At 56.9% G+C, this 26,411-nt stretch overlaps 8 protein-coding genes across 8 annotated transcripts; 4 read left to right on the forward strand and 4 right to left on the reverse strand.

Annotated features, from left to right (window-relative positions):
• Positions 1-197: 197 nt before the first annotated feature.
• Positions 198-1,462, forward strand: CH63R_10972 (DNA repair protein; the record flags this gene model as incomplete). Its single annotated transcript, XM_018305946.1, has 2 exons — positions 198-287; positions 362-1,462. The coding sequence occupies 2 exons, from the start codon at positions 198-200 to the stop codon at positions 1,460-1,462; spliced, it is 1,191 nt and encodes a 396-aa protein (XP_018155370.1).
• An 813-nt stretch (positions 1,463-2,275) lies between these two features.
• On the reverse strand, positions 2,276-5,092 carry CH63R_10973 (WD repeat domain-containing protein; the record flags this gene model as incomplete). The annotated part of the gene is made up of 3 exons (XM_018305947.1): positions 2,276-4,545; positions 4,606-4,881; positions 4,957-5,092. 3 exons carry the CDS (start codon positions 5,090-5,092, stop codon positions 2,276-2,278), a joined length of 2,682 nt encoding a protein of 893 aa, XP_018155371.1.
• A 1,461-nt stretch (positions 5,093-6,553) lies between these two features.
• On the reverse strand, positions 6,554-6,928 carry CH63R_10974 (uncharacterized protein; the record flags this gene model as incomplete). Its single annotated transcript, XM_018305948.1, has 2 exons — positions 6,554-6,778; positions 6,890-6,928. 2 exons carry the CDS (start codon positions 6,926-6,928, stop codon positions 6,554-6,556), a joined length of 264 nt encoding a protein of 87 aa, XP_018155372.1.
• Positions 6,929-7,056: 128 nt separating this feature from the next.
• Positions 7,057-11,937, reverse strand: CH63R_10975 (uncharacterized protein; the record flags this gene model as incomplete). Its single annotated transcript, XM_018305949.1, has 2 exons — positions 7,057-7,239; positions 7,297-11,937. 2 exons carry the CDS (start codon positions 11,935-11,937, stop codon positions 7,057-7,059), a joined length of 4,824 nt encoding a protein of 1,607 aa, XP_018155373.1.
• A 1,608-nt stretch (positions 11,938-13,545) lies between these two features.
• Positions 13,546-14,030, forward strand: CH63R_10976 (uncharacterized protein; the record flags this gene model as incomplete). The annotated part of the gene is made up of 2 exons (XM_018305950.1): positions 13,546-13,562; positions 13,616-14,030. The coding sequence occupies 2 exons, from the start codon at positions 13,546-13,548 to the stop codon at positions 14,028-14,030; spliced, it is 432 nt and encodes a 143-aa protein (XP_018155374.1).
• A 6,904-nt stretch (positions 14,031-20,934) lies between these two features.
• CH63R_10977 (Mannosylphosphate transferase) lies at positions 20,935-21,886 on the forward strand (the record flags this gene model as incomplete). The annotated part of the gene is made up of 2 exons (XM_018305951.1): positions 20,935-21,701; positions 21,814-21,886. 2 exons carry the CDS (start codon positions 20,935-20,937, stop codon positions 21,884-21,886), a joined length of 840 nt encoding a protein of 279 aa, XP_018155375.1.
• Positions 21,887-22,514: 628 nt separating this feature from the next.
• CH63R_10978 (WLM domain-containing protein) lies at positions 22,515-23,555 on the reverse strand (the record flags this gene model as incomplete). The annotated part of the gene is made up of 1 exon (XM_018305952.1): positions 22,515-23,555. The coding sequence occupies one exon, from the start codon at positions 23,553-23,555 to the stop codon at positions 22,515-22,517; it is 1,041 nt and encodes a 346-aa protein (XP_018155376.1).
• Positions 23,556-24,535: 980 nt separating this feature from the next.
• Positions 24,536-25,389, forward strand: CH63R_10979 (ER lumen protein-retaining receptor; the record flags this gene model as incomplete). The annotated part of the gene is made up of 4 exons (XM_018305953.1): positions 24,536-24,560; positions 24,650-24,708; positions 24,771-24,837; positions 24,896-25,389. The coding sequence occupies 4 exons, from the start codon at positions 24,536-24,538 to the stop codon at positions 25,387-25,389; spliced, it is 645 nt and encodes a 214-aa protein (XP_018155377.1).
• Positions 25,390-26,411: the final 1,022 nt, after the last annotated feature.

A 26,411-nucleotide genomic window follows, 5' to 3' on the forward strand; every position in this document is an offset into this window, starting at 1 on the left:
GAAGGCACGTGCATTCGCGACTCACTGGTGACATAATCGTTCCCCCAAAAAGTTGCCCCTCCACGCCCATTCACGTCTCCCACTTCACTTCACATCCTCCCAACCACAAGCCTCTGTCGCACACTGCGACGACGACTCCCCGGATACCCTCATCAGAACGAATCATCACTCCGAACGTCCACGATCACGACACAGCCATGGTCCGCCCCTCAACACCACCGCCGAACCCGGCATCCGCACCGCGGCCCGCTGCGACACCACCAACCCCAGCGGCAACCCGTCGCATGGTGAGTCCTTCCAGGTCATCTCCTCGTGCACCTTGAATTTGGTCAACCTCTCTAACATACATTTCCGCATGTAGGAGGAATCTCGACTTCGAGCCAAAGCCATCCGCGACCGCCGCGATGCCGAGCTGGCTGCCTCTGGTGCCCCTTCCGCCCCCAAGACGGCCTCGGGCTTCGTATCGACCCAAGATGTCCACATTACAAAGGCCGGCGCCTCCCAACCGTCCGATCTCTCCCGCAAACGCCCGCACTCGTCCATCTCGACCGCTGCCGACCCGCGCCAGCCGCATCCGGCGACGAACCGCGATGCCCGCGACACCCAAGCTGCGCCCCGGCCGGCGCGCAACTTTGCCAAATTTGTCGACTTCAACATGTCCGCCATGACGGACACGAAAGGCGGCTTTCTTACGGCTGAGGACGACCCACACAACACCGCGCTCGTACCAAAGACGAAACCAGGCGGCGGCGGCCCGCCACAGGAGGAGAAGCCCAAGGGCATGTCTTCGCAGGAGTGGGAACGCCTTCAGTTGCTCCGCAAGCTCCGCCGCCAAAAGGCTGGCCCCTTCGAGCCGGGCCTCAGTGTGCTCGCCGATGACACCGCCCGCAAGCTGTGCGCCGACTGCGGCTCCCTCGAGATTGACTTCGTCTGGGACGAGGTGTTTGGCGTACGGGTCTGTCACGCGTGCAAGGACGCCCACCCAGACAAGTACTCGCTACTGACCAAGACCGAATGTAAGGAGGACTACCTTCTCACGGATGAGGAGCTCAAGGACCCGGAGCTGCTGCCGCATTTGTCGCGCCCTAACCCGCACAAGTCGCACTGGCACGACATGATGCTCTTCCTGCGCCTCCAAGTCGAGGAGTACGCCTTCACGACCAAGTGGGGGTCCGCCGAGAAGCTCGATGCCGAGTTCGCTCGCCGTGAGGCCGACAAGAAGCGCCGCAAGGAGGCCAAGTTCCGCGAGAAGCTCAACGACCTCAAGCGCAAGACGCGCACTGAGGCCATCCGCAGGCAGCAGGCCACCGTCGCCGCCGGCGCCGGCCCGAAAGGGTTTGGCGACTCGGTCGGCGGCGGGCGCCACGTCCACGACTGGGGCCGCGCCGTCGAGAACGAGGACGGCATGACGGTGAAGACCTGCAACGGCTGCGGCATGGAGGTCGAGGAGTTGGAGTTTTAGACGTGCCTTGTCTCCCTGAACGTTTCACTTCCTGGATGTTCTCTTTTCGATCTTAAAAACTTTTTATGGGTCCTATCCCTCTCTCAGGACGGAACGAAGCCATCATGATGATATTAGTCAAAACGATACCCCCAATCTCATACAATAATACAATATACTACCACTCATACAATCGTCTATTCCTCTCCAGTGCAAAAAAAAAACCCCAAAGAAAAAAAGGGAGAAAAACAACTATGTACTGAGAAACCGAGCCTTCACCTATACGCATTGTTGAATAGCTTCACCGCGCAAACAAACCAGACCAGACCAAAGGGGGTCTGCCAGAGGAGGGTATCAACGTGTGGTGAACATACGATGATGCCCTGATACATATTACAACAGGACCACAGGCAGGCGACTCCCGCCCACAACCCTAATCACATCCCCTGCTCGGTCATCACCCTCCCTACGTTCTTCCAGCTAGGGCCTTTTCATCTTTTGTCGCCTGTCGTATTTGGCTCGTGAGCCCATTGCTCTGCTCTGGAGCCAAGTACCACACCGCACATGACTTCCTCCGTCATGCCCAAGAGACATGGAAAGAAGAAGCTGGCGAAAGAAACCCCCCCCCCCCCCCCCCCCCCCCAATGAAAAAGGGACCCAAAACACTCCCCCTTGGTCTCATGCCCCCCCCGACAACCAAGCTAAAGCAACCATCAAAGGTGCGTCCAGAGCGAGCACTGACCCAGAGTCGACGCCATTTTTATCAGACGCTATGCTGTTGTATATCTGCTTCTTCTCGTCTCTTCTCCGAAACAAAACACCCCACCCCCCCGTCTACCGTGCAAAGACCTTCACCACACCGTCGCCGCCGCCGCTGACAACCCACTTGCCATCTTGACTCCAGACGACAGAGCACACGCCCTCGCCGCGCATGATCCGATGGCTTGTAATCTCCTGCGTGCAGGAGCGCTTCTCGAGACTCCAGAACCGCAGCGAGGCATCGTGGCCTGCGCTGACAAGCTCACGGCCATCTGGACTCAGGGAAAGGCCCGAAATCGATGCCGGGTGCGCCAGCATATTGTATGTACATTGCCCTGAAGATTGGTCAGCACTTTGCTCGTCGGCGCCTGACTTCCACGACTTACCGCTGTTGGCATCGAAGAACCGCACGAACCGATCCTCGTGTCCGGAAATGATGACGCCCTCGACACCGGACCCAGCCATAGATCTGCCTCCGCCCGTCGGTCCACCGCCCGCACTGCTTTCTTCTTCAGACAAGCCACCCTGTGGCTGTTCCAGTCCAACGGTCGTCGCAACGACAGCGTTGACACTCGTGTTGATGGAGCCGTCATAAGTCTCGGAGCTATCCATCGTTCCCGTCTGTTCACCTGTTCTCGTGTCGTATACGAGAATAGATGCGTCCGAGTAGGAGACGACAAAGGTTTCGCCGCTAGGACTGAGAGGGGTAATACACGTAGGGCTGGCATCAGAGCCACCGGGTCTCGGAATGTTGTGAACCAGAGTGTGGTTAAATGGCGAGTTGGATGCCATGTTGGGCTGCGGGTTGCTCGAGAACGCACTTCCCGAGCTCATCGAGTTGCCGCGCACACGGCCTCGGCTACCCGACGGACCGGCTCTGTTCGTGCCCGGCTGGGGAGAGGTCAACTGAGGAGGTGCGCTGACGGCCCAAAGACGGACAGATCCGTCGGCTCCGCCAGAGACAAGGAGGATGCGATCGGGACTTCCGTATTGGCTGTTCTGGCCAAAGATGGCCCCCAAGGTAGTCGGCAACACGCACAACGCCCATACGGCATCGGTGTGGCCCTCGAGGGTGGCCTTGGGGTCGACTCTGCCACGTTCCCAGACCCGTATGGTTGCGTCTTGGCCACCGGAAAATATCCAGCCGTCGCCTTGGGCGCGACCGCCGGTACTAAAGCTCGGAGACGGCGACCAGGAAGTCAAACAAAGAACAGCGCCGGCGTGGCCACGGTGGGAGAAGTTAGCTGTCACGTCGAGATCCGATGCCGCATTGGTCTGGCCGTGATTGTCGACACGGGGAATATGGAAGCGTTTGATCATGCCGTCGTCGCCAGCAGTGCAGATTTCCGGCTCTCCAGGACTGCCGCCTCCCGAGAAGATGACGGTTCGCACCGTATCTAGGTGACCTCGGAGTCCAAACCGCAGCTTAAAGTTGCCCGTCTCCGATTTCTGGGCGGCCGAGTTCAAGGACAGCTCATGCTCTGCACTGCGCCTTCGCGACATGGAGCCTTTGCGGCGATTAGAGCCAGGCCCACGGTTGGGCGACTTGGGAAGGCTGTCCGCCGTTGGAAAAGCATCGGTATCGGGTCGGTTAGTGAGTTGTTGCTGTAGGGGTTGCGACGAGTTGGACTCGGGGAACGCGCCATCGGAGAAATCCCATGCGTCCGACTCGGGTGCGGGACGAGTGCTAGGCTGGGGCTCGTCCGTCGGCTCGACGCTGCTGACGGATTCCACAGCATGGCTAGGACGCTGCAAGTTGTCGTCGAGCATGCGGGCCGTCACCGACATGGGTTGGGGCCACTCGGTGCCGGCAGCGTACATTACGGGCGGTGCGGGTTCGGGGTTTTGTGGCGGCATGGATTGATGCTGCTGCTGCTGTTGCTGTTGTTGCTGCTGCTGTTGCTGTTGCTGCTGCTGTTGCTGCTGTTGCTGTTGTTGATGTTGCTGCTGTTGTTGTTGCTGCTGCTGTTGTTCCACCGGCTTTACTTGGAAACTAGTCGGCTGGCTTCGCTGCATGGGCGGTGCGTGGTTAGGAGCAGGGGGAGGTCGGTTGGCTTCGCGCATATGGTTTTGCGGCACGAGTGACGAGGATGCGAAGGGGAATGGCGGCTCCTGAAAAGGCTTGCCGGCTGCGATGCCAAACGGCTCGCCCTCACGCAAATCTTCGAGTATCGGGAGCGGAGGCGACTCGCGGGGAGGCAGCGGGTTCGCTGGCGTGACCATGAGATAGGTGAACTCGGCCTGACACTGGTCCAAGAAGGACTTGAGGTCGGCCCGTTGGGATTCGTCGTCACCCTTTTCGATGTCGAGCTCATTGTCGTGAGCATCGGGCGACTTCTTGGAGGCTGCGGCAATGTGTTAGCGGCCGTCTGACGAGGCGGTGTGTTCGTCCAGACAGAACTCACATCGAAGCTTCTCCTGGATCTGGAAAGCCCGATTCTTCTCTGCCTCTGCAGGCTCATCGGCCGCCCTGGCGCCTCCCTTGAGCTGTGCGGCCTGGTCCTTGACCTTCTTCTCGAGGATGGTCACGTATTTCTTCAGGGCCTTTTGCGTCGCGTCGGACCGTCTCGCCTGGCCTTCGAGGGCGGCTATCCTCGCCTTCATCTCCTGGCGATCGATCTCCCAAGCATTCCTGTCCCGCTCGTGACGGTGCCATTCGGTTTGGAGGAAGCGCATTACACCTGTGGAAAGTGACGGGGTCAGCATACAATTCGTCGTCGGCCCCAAGAGAGAGAAACGACGGGAAAAGGACCTACCCTGCAGCGTGTACTCGGTCGCATGAGGCTGGTTGCTGCCGTTGCCCTGCATCGCACCGCCCATCTCGTTGCCCCCAGGCCCGCCCATGCCGTTGCCTACGTTGGACCCCATGCCCGGAACCATCTGCCAGCTCATACGCGCGCGATGGGGGGACTGGTCCCCGGCAAGAAGCTCGGCACTGAGGTCAGGCGCGGAAGACGGAGAGGTGGGGAGGACGAGGACGAGTAAGACGATGCGGTGTCGATGGGTGTTGTCGAGCTACTGTAGGACGCGGTGTCACTCGGCTTGCCCTGCCGGTTGCGCATTCGTAGTCAGCAGCGCAAGGGGCTTGGTCGTTGTTGCATCAAACGATGCGAAAGTTGGGGAGTCGGCGACCGTGGTGGCGACTCGTCGAGAAGCTGACGTTGCTGGTCGTGATGGTCGTGTCGTCGTCGTCGTTGCGAGAAAAGATGGTCGTCGTCAATCAATCAGTCGGACAGTCCAGGTCAGGGCCCCTAACGAACTGAGGTACCTAGGCGGTGGTGGTGGTCGGAGCTGTGTTGGCCGCCCCCTGGTCAATTGGATGGGGAGCTTTGCTTTGCTCGTCCGTTGTCGCGCGTCCTGTCGAAATCGAAGTTGGCCAAAGTACCTCTCTGTACCTAGATACACTAGGAATGTCCCGATACAATTGGCTCAGTCCTGGGGACTCAAGGTGGAGGGAAAAGGAGAAGGGGGAAATAAGAATAAAAGAAAGTGTCAGACTTGTCGAGGTTGCAATCTGTGACTGACAGGTCACTCCCACCTGAAAGCCGACGCAATAGTGAATTTGAGTGAGTTGCTGTTGGAATAAACTGTCTTGTTCGAGGGATGGGCTTGGCGAATGGCTGGTGGCCGCAAGAATTTCGATGGTGGCTGGATTCACTGTTGAAAACACTGCTGAAAAAGAGATGCACAGCCCTGGACAGGGGAAGGGACAGGGGAAGAAAAAGGACTGTTCTTCTGGTTGGTACCTTAAGTACCTGAGTGCCTACTTAGGTATGTACCTCCTAACTAGGCATCTTGGGTATTCAGCTAGGTACCTGTAGGAAGATGCTGTGCTGTGTTGGCACTCTGTTTCTTCGAAGGGCAGTTCCACACTGTACACGTCGCCTGTCCGGCCCAGCCCAGCGCCATTTCTGTGAATGAGCTTTGCCCCATGCCTCCCCCAAAATGCATAGTAGGCTCCTTCTCTCTTTTTTTTTTTGCCGCCAGTTTTCGTCCAATCAATCGCAAGAAAGCAAGGGTGCATGAGGCTGTCAGGCATCAAGCATAGCAGGGTTCTACCCCTTCCATCAGAGGCACATGCCACATCTTCCAGTCTTAAAGATTATGTAACGCATCCAACTCCTATCGTCGTTACCGATCGAGTTACACCATCAAGCCACCTCAGTCAATTGCTCCAGGCGAAAATGAGGGATCAAGCTTATTTCCAACCTCACTGAAGCCGAACAGATGAATTGTGCCAGCGCGGATCGATGTAGCGGCTGGGTGACTTATCGATTGACTTGATTAAGGGCAGTGCATCAAACATCATCCTCTCTCACTGTACAACCGTTTTCTAGATCACACCTCATATTCCTATCTGAAGTCAAGGGCCAGGCCCAATGGAACGACCCAAACCCAAGGATGTCCCAAAGAGAACGGGTTGGCCGTCCAAACGCCACCTCTCCTTAGCTCGTTTCCATCGTACAACCAAGTGTACCCCCTATTACAACGAAGAGAAGAAAAAAAAGGCTTCGGGAGTTCCCTCCACCCTGCCACACTTCCATTGAAGCCAAAACTACTCCTTTTGCAAGCCCACGCCTGTTGTCGAAACGCAACCAACTTAACCCCATTCTCCAAAGGCAAGGAAACGCAATCATATGTGCAATCAAGCTTTCGGCCGCCGGGCTATCGTACCCATCCGCAACCCACTGTGTTCGGAGAGAGAGGGTCTTTCCATCTCCTCGGCATCTTGATCATGCATAACAGCAGAGCCACCCCCCTGTGTCTATTGCGTCGAAATGTCGTATGTACTTGATATCGTCGTATCGTCCAAGGGCATGGTGCCAGATGTGTCCACCTCCATTCGATTTCCCTTCTTAAGCGTATTGCGCCTCATCCTGGCAGGCGTCGATGACACGCTTCGCGTTGACGATGATCTGAGATAGGTTCTTGAGGACGGGGTCGTTGCCTGACGTGCTGCTGATGCGAACAAAGAGACCCTCGACGCGGGCTACCAGCATACCCATAATCTTTGGTGTGACCGCGCGAGCATCCTCATCCTGCGAAAATAAAGTGTTAGCTCGCGTTCGGGAATGGGCAAGGATGTGAGAACTTACCATGTTGCCCAGTGAGACCTGGAGGCTGTGCACAACCATCTCGAGCCAGGCAATTCTCTCTCGCGTGTATGACTCGAGGTTCAAACTGACAGTGGCCGTCACCGTCAAGAGAACGAGGTGCGGCAGGTTGCGGACGAATTCCGGACTGTACTTGGACATGTACTTTTCAAAAACTTCCTGCTCACGGCCAGACTGCATCCAGCGGACGACAGCCTCTTCAGCACGGCCCTCCCTCATTGACTGGTTGATAACGGCAATGCGGGCCTGCAAGTCGGCGTCATGTTCGTTGTTGTTGGCCTTGGCGACGGTCAGAGCTTGCGAGTGGCCGTAACTCATCGAGTGCTGCGAAGCACGGTCGGGGCTCTGAACGTTGCTGTAAGCCTGGCTCTGGATCTGGCTCGGAACCTGGCTGGGGGCCTGGCTGGCGACAGAAGGAGCGTTGTACGAGGGAGCCGCGTGATGATGAGACAGTTGTTGAGGTTGCGGCGGCTGTTGTTGTTGCTGCTGCTGCTGCTGCTGTTGAGCCTGGGCCTGGACACGAATCATCTGTTGCTGGAACTTGAGGAACTCGTTCTGAAACTGCTCCTGCGACGCTGCCATGCTCGAGATCGTGCCAGTAAGACGAGTCACGATGGCAGACAGCTGGTCAACCTTGTTGCTCTCGGCAAGGCGCTGAGCATTGAGGGACTCCATCTCGGTGCGGTGCTGCTTCTGCAACTCGCCGGCAACCCGCTGGCAGGCCTGGACCGCCATGTTGGTGAAGGAAGGGCCGAGGCGAGATGTCAAGGTGTTGACAACCTCCTGCTGAACGTTGGCCGCGACAGTAGCCCCGACTCTATCCGAGATGGCCTTGACAAAGTCACCGTTCTGCAGCGCGTGCTGAGTGGCGGAAGGAAGGGCCTTGTGGATCTCCTTCTGCACTGATTGCGAGACCTGGTTGTTCATGCTCTTGGTGAACTGGTCGGAAACGGCCTTGCCTGCGACACTGGCAATGGTGGGAATGACGGCGTTGCTGAACTGCTCCTGGATGAGGGCCTCGAGCACCTTTTGGGTATTCTCGTTGAGGACTTCCGACACCATGTTCAAGAGCTTGAGTTGGCGCTCGTCAAAGTCGGCCTCGCGAGCTCGCAGACCATCGTCGATGCGGCTGTGAAGCGTCTTAAAGGACGTGTTGAGCAAGTTGTTGAACCCGTTCTGCAGGCGAGTCTCCATGCTGCTGATTGCCGTCTCGACCGATTCCTGGGTGATGGAGTTGGCGTGCGAGTTGGAGTTGTTGGCGGAAGACTTGCCCGAATCTCTAGTATTGTTGTTGGAGCCACCCACGCGAGGGGAGCCGTTGGTCTGTGCATCGTTTCCAGCAGCAGCAGCGGCGGCAGCGGCGGCGGCGGCAGCTGCCTTCTTCTTGCGGCTCTTACGCTCCTGCTTCTCCTCCTTGGCAGGGGCAGGGGCAGCAACGGGCGTCTCCTCCTCCTTGGGCTCAGCCTTGGCGATCTTGACCGGCGTAACGGATTCGGGGCCGCGGCGAGGCGTGTTTTCGTCTTGCGAAGGAGTAGTCTGGAGCAGAGAGTCCTTGGCAATGTTGCGGGTTGGAGGATGAGACGTGTCCGTGTTCTGGTGGTTGGCCTCAACAGGCTGGCTCGCAGGAGGCTTCAGCTTGGAGATGGTGACAACACCGGCGTCAACAGCATCGACTGGCGACAGTACCTTGTTGTCCTTGGTCCAGCCAAGCTCTGCCTGCTTGATCAGCAGGCAAGCCACACCCTTGGAGTGCATGGCGTACAGCTCAAAGAGGGTGGGCTCGTCGGTCTCCTGTGCCATGGCCGGATTGCAGAGAATGTCGAGACTGCGCAAGATCCCCCGGTTCGCGAAAGAGTACTCGCGGACGCCGCTGATAACGGCCGTCGAATCGGGCTGGGGAATGGTGGTATCCTGGGCGACCAGACGCTGGATGTACTCGACCTGCGACACGCTCTTCAGGTTGTACTTAGGAGCCGAAAGATGCGCGAAGTAGATCGAGTTGCGGGTCGGGTGGCCGATGACCAGCATACCGGTGGGAGGATGGTACATAACGCTACAGACGGCGTCCGACTCCTTGCTGTGGGGGAGGTTGAACTCCTGAACAGGCTTGCCAAGGGCGAGATCCCAGAGCTGGAGAGTGTGGTTTTGCTTCATGCCGATGATCATGTAACGCAGAGCACAGCGCTTCTGGTACGGGCGAAGCTTGTCGACAAGGAGGACCGACGTGGGCCAGGCCTTCTCACCCTCCGGAGTGCTAGTCAGGGTCATGAGAGGCTCCTTGACCTCAAGCGAGGTGTGGGCGGGCGTAGGCGCACGGGGGTCGCTGCCCTCCTTGGCGGCAGTGAGGTCGCGGACGTCCCAAAACTTGACGCGTCCGGACTTGTCAAGAGACACTATCACGCTATCGTCCTGACTGAAGGTGAAGTCTTTGCCGGCCTTACCGGTATTGATCTTCAAAGAACACTGCTTGGCCAGCCTCTCCGTATCAACAACGCGATCGTGGCCAGGCTTGAACAGGTTGTTTTGCATGATGAAGGTCGGCCAGACGATGTTGATGGACTTTCCGCGGCCAACGGCGAAGAACTCTGGGTGGATCGTCGAGGTGCGAGCACGCGTCTTGAGGACGCCGCCGGGGGCATCGCCACCTTCGTGGGAAGCCATGGGAGGCAGGGCAAAGCCGTACTGCTCGGGGTGGGCATCCTCAATGTGGTCTTTCTCGCCACTCTTAATCTGAACCCAGTAGACGGTGCCACTGATGCCGGTGCCGATAATGGCCTCACGGTGGATGTTGGTGTGATCCGGGGGGGTGACAGACATGGCAACGTTGAAGATGCGGTCCTTGGTGTCTGTGAAGATCTTGGCATCCTTGCCGTCATCCTGTCGAATGACGCGGAGACCACCGGCCTTGGACATGCCGTAGGCCATGTAGTTCTCGGTGGCGGTGTACAGGTTGCGGTCGATCTGGTCGAATTCCTTCTTGAGGCGAGCAATGTCCATGATGGCCTCGTCACGGAACTGGGGGCGGGGCTCGGTAGCACCGTCCTGCAGAGCAATGGAGATCCAGGGCTTCATGGGGAAGTTGAAGACCTTGACGGGCGAGGGAGTTTCCTCCTCAATCACCACGATCTCGTCCTGGTCGGCGCTTTCCCAGCTGTCGGCGACGGCGTGGCCAGCAGCCTCCTCGATGATCTCGCGGACCTCCTCGGCCACCTCAGCGGAGACGACCCTTTCGAGGAGGTCTCTATTCTCCTCGCGGTCAAGCTCCTTCTTGATGGCCTGGGCGGCATGGTGGGCGCTCTGCTCGAACTCCCTCTCGGTGCGTGCCGAATCCATGTCCTCGAGGTCCTGCATGTACTCGGGCCGCGACTGCTCTTCCTCAGCGCGGGCGAGGGCTTGCTGGGCCTCGTAGTCAGCTTGGTGGGCAATGTCGTGGATTGCCTCGGAAACCGTCTCCTTGTCCTTGTCGGCAGCAGAATGGGCGCTCGCGTACGAGGCGGTCGAGCCGGGCGTAGGGTTAGCGAGCTTGTCTGCGGGGGAAGAACCGGGTCCAATGGTGTGGCGAGCACGCTCGGGGCTGGCAAGAGGGCTGCGCCCGTTACTGATGCGCTTGGTCTCGCTGGCGTGACGGGAGTGATGGGAGCTCGGCGAGTCGTGGGTCTTTTTGAGAATCTGAAAGGCCGGGCCTGCAGGTGACTGGCCAGCAGACTGGGGTGGGGCGATACCCGAGATGGAACCCGACTTGGGGGTCCGGTTGTGTGGCGAAGTGATTTGGGACTCGTCGAAGCTGTTGTTGCTGTTGGCGGCGGCGGCGGCGGCGGCATTGTAGCCGTACTGCTGCTGCTGGTGTAGCTGGTGCTGGGCGACCTGCGGATTCGACTCCTGGGTCGAAGGGAACGAGTATGTGCCATAATTACCGCTAGACTGGGCGTAGGCGCTAGGGTCGTACTCGAACGAGTTGGAGGGCATTTGCAAGTTGGGACCTTGACCGGCCTCGGCAAGGACCCTCTGAAGGATATTCTCGCCGGGTTGCGGAGCATTGGAACGAGTCGACTCGGACAGAAGCAAGTCATTCTGACTAGGCTTCGGGCGGTTCAGCAGGTTCAACAAGTAAGCACGAGTATCGTCGGGAGGCGACGATGCGCCGAAAGTCGAGAAGGAACCGTTTTGGGGCGGCTCTTGTCGCGACTCCTCGCCGTCGTGTGCTCCTTTCATCAGAGCGGCGAGCAGGCCGGTGGGGTCGGCCGGGGCGCGGGCTGGTGCCACGATCTGGGTCAGGATGGACGAAGGCATCGCCGACGAAGAATCGCGGCCTTGGTGGTGGTGGTGGTGCTGCTGCTGCTGCTGCGGCTGTTGGGCCTGAGGCTGCGACTGCTGGGATTGATGATGCAACTGCTGGTGCTGGTGATGGGGCGACTGCTGGTAGTGCTGCTGGGATTGCTGCTGAGGAGACTGTTGCTGCGATTGCGGCTGCTGGTAGCCCTCTTGGCGAGCGAGTGCAGCTTGCGAAGCCTGACCGCCGACACCGCTGAACTTGAGCAAGTTCAGTAGGTTGTTGCTACGATCGCCGTTGGAAGGCATGCTGCCGCCGGGGGGCGTCGGCGCAGGAGGCATTGGGGACACCATGATGGCTGGCGTCTTTTGGGGAGGGAGAAGAGGAGAGTGACGTGAAAGGAAGGGGAGGTGGCGGAGGGGAGTGTTTCGACGAGGGAGGCGAGGGAGAATTGACAAGGCGACCCTTCCGTCGTGACACGATGATGTGTTGGGTTGTGTGTTTGTTTTCTGGGAGGAGTTGCAGAAAGTGGGAGGAGGGAAAGGTCGAGCGAAGTCTGGGATATCGAAAATAAATTTTGGGACGGAAATGGATGACCTGGGAGGCTGGACGATTTCTGAGCCCAACGCTAAGTAGGTAGGCAAGTAGTTAGCTGGGTACAGTGAAGTCAGGTACCTAGGAAGGTTAAGGTGAGACAACCCTGTCGTGGTGGCCGTAGCGCGCCAGACCGAACTGAACAGGAGTACCACGGCACCTAAGGCAGGGGAGGAGTCTGGGGGCGAACTTCTGTTTTCTCACTCCTTCCTTTGATCCTTTTCTTACACAGTGGGATTCAAAACAGTGGTTCAGTTTGTCCTCCTTTTCGTCGTTGTTTATTTTGGCGATACAGCGCTTGAGTTCTTGTCCTTTCCTCTCTGGCGTTGACCGAGATTGTGCCTGTGTATGTACATGGGCACCTGCCTAAGGTAAGGTACCTAGCTAAGTAAGGTATCTTGGGCTGTTTGGGGTGCTGGTGCAGCAATGGTGCCGTTGGAAGAGAGAGGTCTCCTTCTCGGGCAATGCCAGGGAAGACAGCTAAGGCTGCAGTAGAGCTCTGGGTGCCCGCTGATGCTGTGCTGGAGCTGGTGTGAATACTGCTATTGGTGCTGTGCTTGGGCAGGCAGGCAGCAAAGGTGCAGCTGGTCTGTGCGTCTCGGTTGTCGACGTGGGGACGTGCCACTGGTGGTCTCTCCTCCAAAACCTCCACTTTTCCCCCGTCGTCGCCACTGCGCTGCTGGCTCAATGGTCGCTGCTGCTGAGTGGATGCTGCTTGCAGAAACTGAGTCGGACTTTGGAGCTCTGCCTTGGGCATGCTACATTCCATTTCTGACGTAAGCACCCGTCAATGTCGTCCCGTCAGTCACTCGACCGACTTGCTGGCCGACACCCGACGAAAGAGGAACCGCACGCACGCAGCTAGCCAGTCGATTTAACAAGATTCCCTCTGTCTTGTTCCTCGCATTCCAACGCCGTCAGTAGTGCTGTGAGGAAACCGGCTGTGTGGTGTCTCGAATATCTTCCAACAATCCGCTTGTCTTGCCTTCGGCCTGCGACCCAATCCCCAAAGAAAATATCCCATCGTACCGGGGACCGAACCCCTTCCGTATTCGACTCCCGCAACACGCCCGCCACCGACTCATCCCACGACGTCGTTCCATATTGTACGGCTGCCTGGTCTTAGGCTTCACAGCGTGCACAGCTCGCGCCGTTCGTCACCGGCGGCGTTGAATCGCCCAACAGACGCCGACGCCGACAACACGATCAATCTTCTCTTGGGCCGTTAACTCGTGTAGAGAGAGAGAGACGTGCGAGGGACAGGGGTCACGCCGGGAGAAACCCGTAATCGTCAATCATCCAGGGATCATACGCCGCCTCATTTACGTCACCAGCACTTCGCGCTGCATAGCACAGCCGCCGCCATCATGTTCTGTCTTCGAAGGTAAAGAAAGCTCATCTTGTTGCTCTGCTACCTGCTGACAACGACCGCTCCAGCTGGCTCCCCCTTCTCTTTATCCCGACCAACGCCTCGCCCGCCTTCATCTTCCTCTTCTTCATCTGCACATACTTCCTCAACCGACCCTGCGTCTACTGCAGCTTCCTCCTGCTGATTCTCTTCCTCACCTCCTGCAACTGGTCCGACCGCTGCTTCTTCGACTTCAGCAGTAACTGGTTTCAACCCCGCCCTCCTACCGCCTCGCAGCTACCCGAATTCGACCCCAGCACCAGCTTCAATGCTACCGTCATAGACGTGATCAACTCGACCGCCAGCGCGTTAGCCGGTGCCGCCGCCGAGGAGCTTGCGAAACAGAGACAGGAGTGGACAGGACTGGGCATTGAGTGGTTGCGCAGCCTCCTCGGCCGGAGAGAATGGCGCGTCGAGTGCCTGGACATCAATATTCGACTATGATCGTTGAAGCCTTTGAAGGGCGGGCCTGCGCATGCGTGTGGATGGACGAATGCTTATGAGTGACGATCATATTCGCGATCGGGAAGGGCACACGGTATGGACGGTAATGGGGTGAGAAGTTCGATGGGTGGTATACTGCAGGAAAGAAAAGGAAGGTTCTTGGGTGCATTCCACGGCGTTGTGGTCTTTGCGGTACGTTGATTACGCGAGATAGAGCGGGAAATGGACTAGCTTCCCTGGAGAGCATGTGGTTCGTTAACGGATAGTCCAACCGGTGATGAGCACTCAAACTTCCGAGCGACTCGAGAGTCCGCCTGGTGCTCCTAGCAGCCTTTGTGCAATATGAAGGTCTACGATGGCATCACTGGTGAAGATTCAAGCTCTGGGGTAAAAGGATTGTTCGGGTGGTAGCGGGGGATGGCGAGCGGAAACCCGATGAGCTTTGCATCAAAGGAAATAGCTGCGGTTGCAGGGAGAAAGACTCAGCCTGGACCTCGGGACGGGACCTCGTCTCCGATGGTACGACCGTTCGCGTGCTCGCTGTGGCCATGGCTTCTGTTTCCCTTTTACATAGTAGAGACGCCGAGGCCGCCACCAATGGCGTTGCTTGTCAGAGGCGCGTACGCAACCGCGTCCTTGTCGTGCTTGCTTGCCCACTCCATCGCCGGTGAAGCTTGCCGCATGATGTCGGGTGTGTATAAACGGCCAGCTCGCAGACGCTGCGCGCGCATCATATACACACCCGGACTTCCAACTAACTATCACTTTCGCGAACCACCCCGGGGACATCGTCTAACAATATGCTCGGGTCGCGGAGTTGCTTGAGCCTGGATCTCGCCAACAAATCGGAAACGATCACGTTCCAGCTCGCGAAACAAGAACCATCTCAACCTCTGGTTCATTGTCATCCAAAAACTGGGTTCCCTACTAGCATTCGCATCTTGTCAGACTGATTTGCCAGCTCCCAAGATGCTGTTTTGCTAAAGAATCGAACATCAACCGGTGTGGGTTTTCAAGGAGTCGTGGTGCCAGCCATGTACGACAAGCTGGTGAGGAGGCGCATGACAGTCATTGTTTCTGAGCATAGACTCGAAACTGCCGGTTCCATTATACAAAGAAGCGTGGTTTTACCAATGCAAGTCAGTAGGGAGGGTCCAAGCCACTTGCAAAAAGCCAAACGTCGTCGTCGTCGTCGTTATCGTCATAACCTCAGCATCTTTGAAGGCGTGGATTGGTTTGGGAATTGGACGCGCGAAAATCCAGAACACTGCTTTCGGCCGGCAACCTCAGTCAGAGCCGAGAAACGGAGATCCCTTCCCAGCGATGATATCTCTAACAAATGAGACGTTGTAGCAAGTTCTTCTTGGGCCCGTGTAGGACGCGTGTGCTTTGTGGCAATACGCAGTGTTAGCTTCGAAAGCGAATTATCCAAACATATCGTATACTCGGCCGAGGGGGGGGGGGGGGGGGGGGGGGGGAACTCGCGTTGTGCGTTGTTCCCGATGTCTCGTCAAACGCGCCAGCGTGGCCGAGAGGGACAGCGAGATCGGCGGGCGACGTTCTTCCGGGAGGCAATCTACGACGTCCGGGAACGACCAAGACGATGAACGACCTTGGCCAGCCTGCTGTACCTGGTCGGGATACAACAGTATTACACCATGTGAGACAAGCATAAACACACGGGTTCCCGAGGCTTAGCCACCCAAAGCACCAACAGGTCCTCAATTTGAGTTCACCCCATTCTCGGGACAGGAAACGTGGACCGCCCGGCGGGTCGCCTTGAGTCGGGATGATGACTGATTTAGGACAGCGGATGGGCTTGCGCAGTCTCCATAAACGGCGCGGAGGCACCGGGACAGAGCGACGGGGTAGAAAGAGGTTAACTAAGGTTAGAATTCGACGCGACGCGGCGTGGCAATGCCGGCGAGGGGCCTCCGCGTCCCCCGGGGTCCCGGACGTAAGCCCCGCCCACTTTCCGGACATACGTCAGCAGGAAGGAGCACCGGACAATTAATATCGGGCGATGGTGAGATGCAGGCTTGAGTCGGGTTGTGGCGTGAGAAGCTACCGCTACCGTCGTAAGTGGATGCTTGGCACCAGCATCAGCCAATGGCCAATCCGTCGACTGTTGTACGCTGTCTGAGCCGCCAGAGTAACGACTCTCCATTTGCGGCTTATGGTGCTTACCTGCATTGTCTGGTTTGCGACAATGGTCCGTAAGGTCTCTATCTATTTAGTGAGTGGGGCGAATCCGAGGCGGCGATTCTCAGGGTCCGAGTTCATCCCGAATATTTTGATAAGTGAGAGGCTAAAAATCAAACGGCCGGTAAAGAAGCCCCCTTTAGCCGTGAGCCAAATAAACATATTGTGAACATACTTACAGAGTATTTACATTCTGAATGTTGCCGTTAGTTTGGTTCAGATTTTCCCTCTTGTCGCCCGGCGGTAAGGCGACACACAGGGGAAGGCGTGTGTTCAGTCGGCATGTCGGCACTCTGGCCAAGACACCGCCAATGCTCAACCGCCATCCACAATCCTTTGCAGGTTCCCAGCCTTTTTTTTCCTAGACACAAGAAGACAGATGGCGCCGTGAGGGGAGACAGTAGGCCGGATGGAGTTGCTTGTCACCCTTGGCCGGTTCGGCGCCGAGGCCGGCAGCCATCATTTGAAGCTCGCGCGAGGTCGGCTTTGCGCTTCACAGTCCATTTTCAGAGATGTCACTGCTGCGCGCCACAGATCCCAAGCTACGACTGCGTCTGATTGCGATTCGTCCGTCCCGGCAAACATGCCGGCCCTTTACCCTTTCCACGCGGCCAGTGACGACTCGCCATTGTTGACGAGAGAACCTGAAACTTGGACCACGAATGCCTACGGTTGCTAGCCGCCGCGCTTGTTATTTTGCCCGTCCGGGCAGTAGCTAGGAGGGGCCGCAAAGAGGATGGCCCCGAAAACTTACAGATACTGCAGCGTCATGAATGGAAAGAGTGGCACAGCCCTTGGCTCGGGAGGCGGACAATGGCGGGGCGGAAGCCACTGAGCCTCGAATAGCGGCCACACGCGCCACAATTCCGGTGGACGAGATAACCCCAGTCTGTTGCCGGTAGTCTATAGGTTTGCATCAAGAAGACGGGCAGGAAAAGGAGCAAGTTGAACCAAACCGTGTTGATAGTAAGGAAAACCGTTGTCCCGAGACGAGATAGGGTGTCAGGGGGGTGTCTTGGGAAGAGAATGGGCCACGCGTCGCTGTGGGTCCCGCTGACGCCAAGTGCCAATGGGAGGGAACGTGTTTTTGGCGGGGGTGTGATATGTACAGACAGTGTGTATGGCCAAACGTACCATGATGGTGAGGGCGAAGGACGAGATTGCTGGCACCGGCCAGGGCATAGTGATTCATTAATGCATCTCTTCCAACGGTATTCCAGGCCTGGGCGCAACATGGCTGGCATCACGGTGGTTTGCGGATGGTTCTGTGTTGATGACCGCAATGGGGTCGGACGGAGGACTAGACGCTGTACTGAAGACAGAGCCGCTGATCGCCATGGCGGGAGGAACAGATTTGCGACCTAGAAGTTGGAACTATTGGTGTTTGTCTGCCCTCCCCTCCCGTGAATAAAGCCTTGGGAGGCATCCGCCCAGGTATCCTGGCATCATGGCCGAGTCCTTGTGTAAGACGTCGGGTAAGGACCGTGTGATTTGAAGTCGAGCGGGGGCTGCAGAGACCAGCTGGCAATGAGGCGAGGCGGGGCGGAAGGCATCTTACGATGGGCGCCTGGTCGTCCGTAACGGAGCGAGCGAGTGCCGCAGTGTGGCTGCAGCCGAGTGGGTTCCGTCTGACACAATCCTCCAGGCCAAGCGGCGGAACGGGATTCTAAGTGTGTGCCCTCGATGAATGTGTACAGTTGCACAACTACAATGATCAGAGCCCAGGAGAGCCAAGATGGGTCCCTGACGGAGGGACACGGATCATTGGATAGGGAGAGGAACAGGCTGGAGGACGCCAAGGGGGGCGGGTAAGACTCCCAAGACGTTGCCAATTTCTTGGGAAATGGCCAAGTAGTTTAGTTTGCACTTGGTAGGTAGCACCGCAAGTGTTTTGTTTTGATTTGTATTGCTTCTGATGCATTGATACCATGTGCCAGTGCCATTGCCAGTGTCAGCGCCAGTGCCAGTGTCTCGGGCGCTCCAGAGTCAACAAATAGGAGGATATGTAGTTTCCGGGGAGTTGAGATATCGGATGGTTGGTTGACGTTGTTAAAAGATGGAAGAGCACGCGACACTTTGACAAAATCATGGGTGGGCGGGTATTTCATTCGCCGCGAAGCAATGACACCGTCATCGAGGATTTGGAGTCGGCAACGAAATTATTGATGCGGAGCACATCAGCGGAGCAGAGCGAGTGCATGGACAGGGGGGCTCCTTCCATTTGACGGGGATAAAGGTCCCCGTTGTGACGTTGTTGGGGCTGCGATGGCGGTCTCGATAGAGAAGGCTCGAATCATGTGGCCTCCTACCATTCTAGACGACAGTTGTTTGTGTAAGCGGAGTCAATACCGGACCATGTTTACATGCATCAGACCTCACACTGTATAGTTGCATATGTAACCGCCTTGTTCGGACGAAGATTGAGTTCACTATGCCCTCTCATCACTTCGGATGGCATCTTCTGATATCGTATTTTCGAAATATAAAGACGAAACTAATTTCTCGCATCAGCTCAATGTCATTGTTCCACACTTGACAAGTTGGAGACCTGGTCGGCGATGGATGGCCGCGCAAAGAGAGAGGGAGAAAGAGACGGACAGAAAATCGGCTAGTTACTTGTACACCTTAACCCCGATGCCGACGCTGTCGCTGGTGCTGGAGCCACCCCCTAAGTGATGCCAAGCCCGCTAGCGGCTTATGCGGCGACTCGGACCAAGAAAAACACCAAGGAAGCAGAAGGAGAGCACACAACACCCGATCCGACCGGCGGTGCCTCCACCCCCTGTCCAATGCCCTTTTCCCACATGCCCCCTGCCCATTCCCGTCCGAGTCTCCTTCCAACTCCAAGCTCCCAGTGGCCAGCAGCTTCAAGTTCCTTGCGAGGGGGGACTTACGGTTCGGTGTCAGTCCGTCAGTCCCAGGAGTTTCCGCTGCTGCGACGTAGCACTCTGACACTCCGCCCCCCGTTTTGCAACATGTGGGAATGTGCAGATTTTGATATCCCATTTCCAGTCCTCCCATCATCACCACCCCTGTCCCAACCCCATCTTTCCCGGAGTTCGCCCACCGGATCCTATTTGCGCAAGCATCTTTATCTCATAGTCGAATTCGACAGCCAGTGTCGATGTTAATTAATCCATCTGGGGGGGGGGGTTCGGAACCGCAAGGAGACGTTTGACATTAGTCCACATTTTTTGGCGCGCAGCCTGCCACGAACGCCACGGCCTTGTCAGTGGCACCGGCCGTTGTCGTCGTCCTTCTCCTCCTCCTCGTAGTCCCCGGCCACCGACACCAGTCCAGTCCGGGCCACCAACTCCTTGTTTGACTTTTCTGACGCGGCATTACGTGTGCCTATAGAACATGGCGCATGGCGTCGAAAACAATCCACCTCCACTTACACTGGGCGCCCTGACTGCAAAGGAATGTGGGAGGCCATCAGTAGTATAGACACACAGGCGTCTCTGGATTGTTCTCGCCTTCCCTTGCCCCGTCCCTTGTTTGGTCGTTTTGAATGATTTGTTCAGTACTATGTTTTCCTGGCACTGGAAAGAAAACAAAAACAGCATCGAGAAAAAAGGAGGCTGACAATAAAAGAAGGAAGAAGAGAAAAGAAGAAAAAAAGGAGTAGTAGGCACAGGGAGCAGGAACGTTCGGAAAGCATGGAGCAATCAGCAACAGCCCTGACATCTTGGCAAGAAAAACCCAGTAAACTAAACGGTGTCACCCAACACCCAACAGCCAAGTGTACATACCTACTGTATTGCATCCGTATTACCCGCCAAACGGGCGGTTGCCAACCCAAGAAAACAATTGCAGTCCTATGCCCGTCGTGGGGATTCTTTGCCATGGTGGGATCCGGGATGCTGCACTAATACTGGACTACCGGGATCACCACACACCCTTCACCCACAGTCCGTCCCACTTACACTTACACCACACACACGCCCTCACACACCCACCCTACGCACCTCTCCTCCATCACCTCACCCACTCTTCATGTACACACGGCCAGTTGCTGCACTCCATGCCATCCCACATTTTACATATCACCTCCCTCCTGCCCGGCCTCGCTTCACCTCTTGATGGCCGCTCCGGTTTTCTCTCTCTTGTCTCATACTACTTCTTGGCAAACTTGTGCTTGGATGCTCATAACACAACTCTAGTTTCCATCCTGACATTGCTCTGCACTCCTGCTGCGGCATAATCCTCTGGTTTCCAACCATCCCGCAGTACTCAAGGCCGTCATCATCTTTGGCCCTCGCCTGTTTGTCTCCTGGTATCCCGCTTATACGCCTCCACTGGTCTCGCCTCGTCCCATCTCCTTGCCCGTAACGATACCTAACGATTGACCACTCGCGACTTTTTGGGTGTTCCGCCTGATCAAAGGAGTTAACCTGGACCTTCTTTTTTGCTTTCAGTCTTTTACAGCTGTAGTGATACCCATCCCTCCCAAGGCTTCTGGTTCTGGCTTTTCTCATCTCAATCTTGCTTGGAACTTGCGTACGTCCTTCTCCTCACGCTGGCAGCCTCTCGACTCTACGACTTCTTGGCATTGCGTGGCCTCCTGGCGCATTCCATAGCCAATCGTCTTTTCCGGTTTTGCGATTGACAATTTTTCTCTCTTCCTACCGACCGAACGGTTTCGACTTCGCCCGCCCCCCGTTCACAACCCACCTGAAGCGGTATCGACACATCGGCAATCATGCGCTTCAGTCTCGTTCTCCCGCTTGCTCTGCTGGGTCTCACATCCACAGTTGCCGCGGCGCCTCCTCAACCCCCCCGAGACAACAACGAGGACTTTTCGCCGGCGCTGGTCAAGCGTGAGGACACCAAGTACTTCCACGAGCCCTGCTGTGGAGAAGAGTTGGGGCACTACGACATTCGCTACTTCAAGGAAGCTGTAGGCTACGATGACCACCGAATCGTCTTGCGCAACCTCATCCGCTCTTACCTGACCGTCACCAAGAAGCTCAAGGTCGAGACGTGGCTCGCGCACGGCACTTTGCTGGGCTGGTGGTGGAACGGCAAGATCATGCCATGGGACTACGACCTTGATGTCCAGGTCTCGACGGCGACTCTGTACTGGATGGGCCAGAACCTCAACCGTACCGAGCACGACTACGACTGGACCGACAAGGACGGCAACGCTAAGACGGAGCGCTACCTCCTCGATGTCAACCCCCACGGCACCGACAAGGACCGCGGCGACGGCCAGAATATCATCGACGCCCGCTGGATCAACATGGCCAACGGCGCATTCATCGACATCACCGGACTCGCCGAGCGCGATCCCGACAACTCGCCGGGTGTCTGGAGTTGTAAGAACTACCACCGCTACCGAACCACCGACCTCTTCCCCATGCGTGAGACCGAGTTCGAGGGCGTCCCTGCCACCATCCCCTACAGCTTCGAGCGCATCCTGTCCGACGAGTACGGCAGCAAGAGCCTGGTGACCACCGAGTGGCTTGGGTAAGTCGGAAGCTCTGCGTTGTTGGCCCTTTCTCTAATCCTGTCTCATTCGAGCATGATTTTTGAGGGCGTCGTTTTGCCTCTTTGAGTTCACGACTAACGCGAGACGCAGACACAAGTGGGAGCCCGAACAGAAGGAATGGATCAAAGTGCCCGAGTCTGACGACCAAAAGACGCAGCAGTAGAAGGACTGTATGTACTTGGGGTCTGGCGATAGAGATGGCATTACTGGGATTTGAATCGGCATGAGCGATGACTTTCGAGTTGCGATGGATCCCGACAGCGTTCGCGGGCATCTTCTTGGGCGGCAGCAATTTGCGTCATCGCACGCTTGCTTCCATGCATTCATTGGTGGCGTTCTCGGATATGGATGGCATTGCATGGCAAGGTAAAGCATGGTATTTTTTTAGGAGTTGCAAGGTCAGGGTTTCATACAGGGGACGACACTCGGACGAGGTCATGTTCCCCCCTTTTTTTCCCACAACGTATATGACGAAGATTGTCTATCTTCACAATCAAACAGCATCGCCCTTTGGTTAGACTTGGGGATCACTGGCCAGCTTTTCGATGAAAATCGACGCATGCTTGTCTCAATATGTTGCGCCAACTTCAGTTAAACTTGAGAATAATCGAAATGTTGACGCGTTACAAGTGAACGTACATCAGACAGAACCATGCGTCATGAATGAGTTGATTATATATCCTGGCGTCTGAGGCCGATTCGTATCTCATGTCTATACCAACGCCGTGCAATGCCGAAAAGAGAAGGGAGCAAAAAAGATTATGGGAACAAAAACAATTCAACCCCCCAGCTCAGGATGATGGGCCAGAGTCGGGTTTCCCTCCGTCCCGCCTTTCCATATTCATCCTCTTGACCCTCTCCTCGGCAGCCTTGGCGAGGATCTCGCGGCGACTGAGGCCCGTGGCGTTGGCAGCGCTGCCGCCGACGACGAAGTCGCCTCCCTCCCACGCCCCGTGGTCTTCGAATCCCTCCTCTTCTTCATCGCCCGGCGCGTAATATGACGACGACTGCTGCCCAACGGTGTGCCCGCCGTGCTTCCAGTCGGCGGCGTCGACCTCGCGCTCAATCTGGTGGCACAGGTCCCAAAAGTCCCGGTCATGGTTGCCGTGAACGTTGTGCGCCAGCTCGTGGCACAGCGTCTTACGGATGGTCTTGTAGTCGCGGTACCCATCGTGCGCGTCCGTCCGGAGCCGCAGCTCGATGGCCTCCCCGCCGTTGCGGTTGAGACCGAGAAGCCTCGTGGTGCCCTCATGGGTGGACTGCGTGTTGGATAGGGGCTCCATCTCGGTCAGCAGGCCGACGCTGAACTTGTGCTTGCGCATCGAGGCGCGGATGCCCGGATCCTCCTTGAGCCTCTCGAGGAGGGCGAGGGAGCGCTCCGGGTGCGGCAGGCCGGCGAGGGGCCGGACAGAGAGGAAGGTGTAGGTGCTGTCGGCCTGGGCACGGCCCTGGTCGCGTCTTCGAGAGGAGCGGTTCTGGCGCCGCGCCGCGCTGCGGGCGGCGTTTCGTTTCGCGGCGAACTCGGACGCGGCCTGCATGGAGGCGACCTCCTTCGCCTCGGCGCCCATGAGCATAATCTTCTTGTCCTGCAGCGCGGCGAGGGACATGTCCGGGTCCTTGAAGGGGGGCTTGAGGAGGCCGAGCTTCGGGACGATGAATTTCTGGTTCGACGGCGGGATGGAGAGGGTGTCTTCGACGTCCTCGGAGAGGTGGGTGATCGTGCCGTCCGAGGGGAACTTGAACGTGTGCGGGGCGTTGCGATGGGTGAGAGTGATGGTGATGGCTTCGTCGGAGGAGTCGTAGTCGGACTCGACGGCGTGTGGCTCGGCCATGGTAGAGGGCTGCTGGTGTGTCGTCGTGATGGAGAGGGTGTCGTACAGGTGTATGTGTGTCGAGTGTTGTAACAAAGTGGGTGGATAATAGCAATGTAAAGTGTCGTGTATGTACAGGGCTGCGGAGACTTTTCAAGCAATCGCCCGGTCGAAAGGTTGGTTATATACGGTACTGGATAAGTGTCGTGGAATGCGCAGGAATCGGCCTGGGTGAGGCGCAGACAGCCACTCGTGATGTCGGTTCGGGGGGTTTGTCAGTGTGTAGCGCACTCCGTGCCCAGGCAGCTTTGTAATACGTCACTTCTTGGCGCCTGGAACTCCCGACCTCCGACGGGTGGATCTACAACTCCCGCGTCGATTCTTCGGGGATCCCGGTTCGATTATCTAAGCGGCCAGAGCCTGTAGGTAGATGGAGGCCCATTTTGTTCCTGGCGACTAAGGCAGCTAGCTACCCGCTGTGGATCTTGCAGCGAATGCAAGCGACCGACCGGCCAGTGTGACTGTCTCACTGGCCTTCCTTTGCCTTACGTCAGCTTGAAGGGACTGTCTTAGGTAAACGCAAGCAATCTGGAACAAAGTGCTGAGGTGGCCTGGTCAGTGTGGCTTGAGTGGCCGCTCCCAGCTTCCAATGAGCTTGCAATCGCGTTCGTGTCCTTTCGACCACCTGGAATCCGAGCAACTGAAGAAGGAAAAAAGCCGAACGCAGTTGAAGCTGTCTCTCTCCCTTTCTCCCCTCAAGCAATAAATCAAGCAATCCCTCGCCATCACGACACGAGACGACACGATCACGAATCTCGGCGACAAATCCCCACCCGACGACAAACCAGGGCATTCGACCTACACTCGCTTGACCTTGCCGATTCTCCAAATCGCAGCTGTCACTGGCAGCTTGGAGCTCCGATCGGTCTGAAGCTGGCCTGCCATCCCATCGTCAATTCGCGATTGATCGAACCCGCGCCGCGACAACCAAAACCGCAGCGATGCTCAACCTTTTCCGCATCACCGGTACGTGCCGTGCCGAACCAACACCATTGCGCGCGCGCAACCTCCCCCTCTCGATACCTGCTTCGTCGACTAACAGAATCGCCTTGCAGGGGACTTGTCCCACCTTGCCAGTATCGGCATCCTCCTCCACAAGATGGTGCAGATGAATGTGAGCTTTGCAGCTGCCCACGATGCTTTCACCCGGCCTCCTTGTCTAATTTGTCTGCGCAGAGCTGCTCTGGTATCTCGTTCAAGTCACAAGCCCTCTACTTCCTGGTCTACATCACCAGATATCTTGGTACGACGAATCGATGGACCCTCCCTCTCTCGACTCGAAGCTGACGTACCCTTGCCAGATCTCTTCTCGACCTCAAGTCTCTGGAACCTCGTCTTCAAGATCCTCTTCATTACCTCTCAAGGCTACATCGTCTACCTCATGACAACGGCATACAAGCCGACCAACGATCCTAACCAGGACACCTTCCGCGTCCAGTACCTCCTCGGTGGAGCTGCCGTGCTGGCCATCCTCTTCCCATACTACTACACTTTCTGGGAGATTCTCTGGGCCTTCTCCATCTGGCTTGAGGCCGTCGCCATCCTGCCGCAGCTGTTCATGCTCCAGCGCACCGGTGAGGCCGAGACCATCACCACTCACTACCTCTTCGCCCTGGGCATCTACCGTGCCCTGTACATCCCCAACTGGATCTACCGCTACTTCACCGAGGTCAACCATAAAGTTGACTGGATCGCCATCACCGCGGGAATCGTTCAGACTATTCTCTACAGCGACTTCTTCTGGATCTACTACACCAAGGTGATGAAGGGCAAGAAGTTCAAGCTGCCCGTCTAAGAGTCGCTCCCTCTCCGCCCAAAAAGGTTGCGTGCGGCTCTTCGACCCGGCAACACCTTGCCGTGGAACAGGCTTCACGGAACAGGAGTCATGGCTGTTTGTGTAGTAGCGACGGGCTACGAGCAGACGCCAAAGTTAATGGCGGGCCCATGACCTTGCCATTGGGATTTTTCTCATCTCTTTTTTCCTTTTCTCCCTGTTCAACCTCTTTCTCTCTCAATCCACTGTGGTGCATTGGGGAAATCTCAAGCACACATAACAACAAGACGTTGGCCGTAGTTTGGCAGGTTTCGGGATGTCCTCCACCAGGATGGATGCATGGCTGGCGTTGGGAGATACATGATTAGTTTTACATGGGCGAAAAGGCTGGCCGGTCAGCCACGTATGAGAGAGTGTTAGGTGGGCTTGGAACTGCTGACGAGAGAGTGCCCGCAAATGGACGCGATCGAAAAGGAAAAGAAAGATGACCGGGGACACCAACCGGTATATAGATGGTCAATGTGAAGAATGTTTCCGAATCTCCTTCGTCTTGTTTCCCCCACCCATCCACACACTTTGCGTTTTGCGCGCGCCAACTGTCGAGCGGCAATTGCGTACGATGAGTCGGCGAGTCGATGACTCGTTCTTCTCGGTTAGATCGCCGGCTTCCGAGATGTCGTCCTGGTCTCTGGGCTGCTGGGCAATGACAGCGGAAGCCGGTGTTTGAGTCCGACAGGGGGTCCGGCCCTTTGGTCCAACTAGGAGAGCACTGGACCCTGATGAAGATTAAGGAGAAGGAGAAGAAGATCAAGGAGTTACTGGTGATGGCGGTGACTGTTGACATGGGTTCTTGCTGGTTCCCTCCCTCCCCCCAGCCACCCAGACACTGACTACCTGTACTCTCTTCTTCACCTGGGCCCGGATCAAGTGACTCTGACAGGGATGTGCGACGCCAAGAGGTCGAGAACCGACTCTGTTCGAGATGATCCCATCATCGCTTCCCTTTTCTACTATGCGTGAGACCATGCCTAGAGCTTCGTAGG

Source organism: Colletotrichum higginsianum (genome assembly GCF_001672515.1).
Source record: "Colletotrichum higginsianum IMI 349063 chromosome 7 map unlocalized unitig_7, whole genome shotgun sequence".
Classification (NCBI taxonomy): domain Eukaryota; kingdom Fungi; phylum Ascomycota; class Sordariomycetes; order Glomerellales; family Glomerellaceae; genus Colletotrichum; species Colletotrichum higginsianum.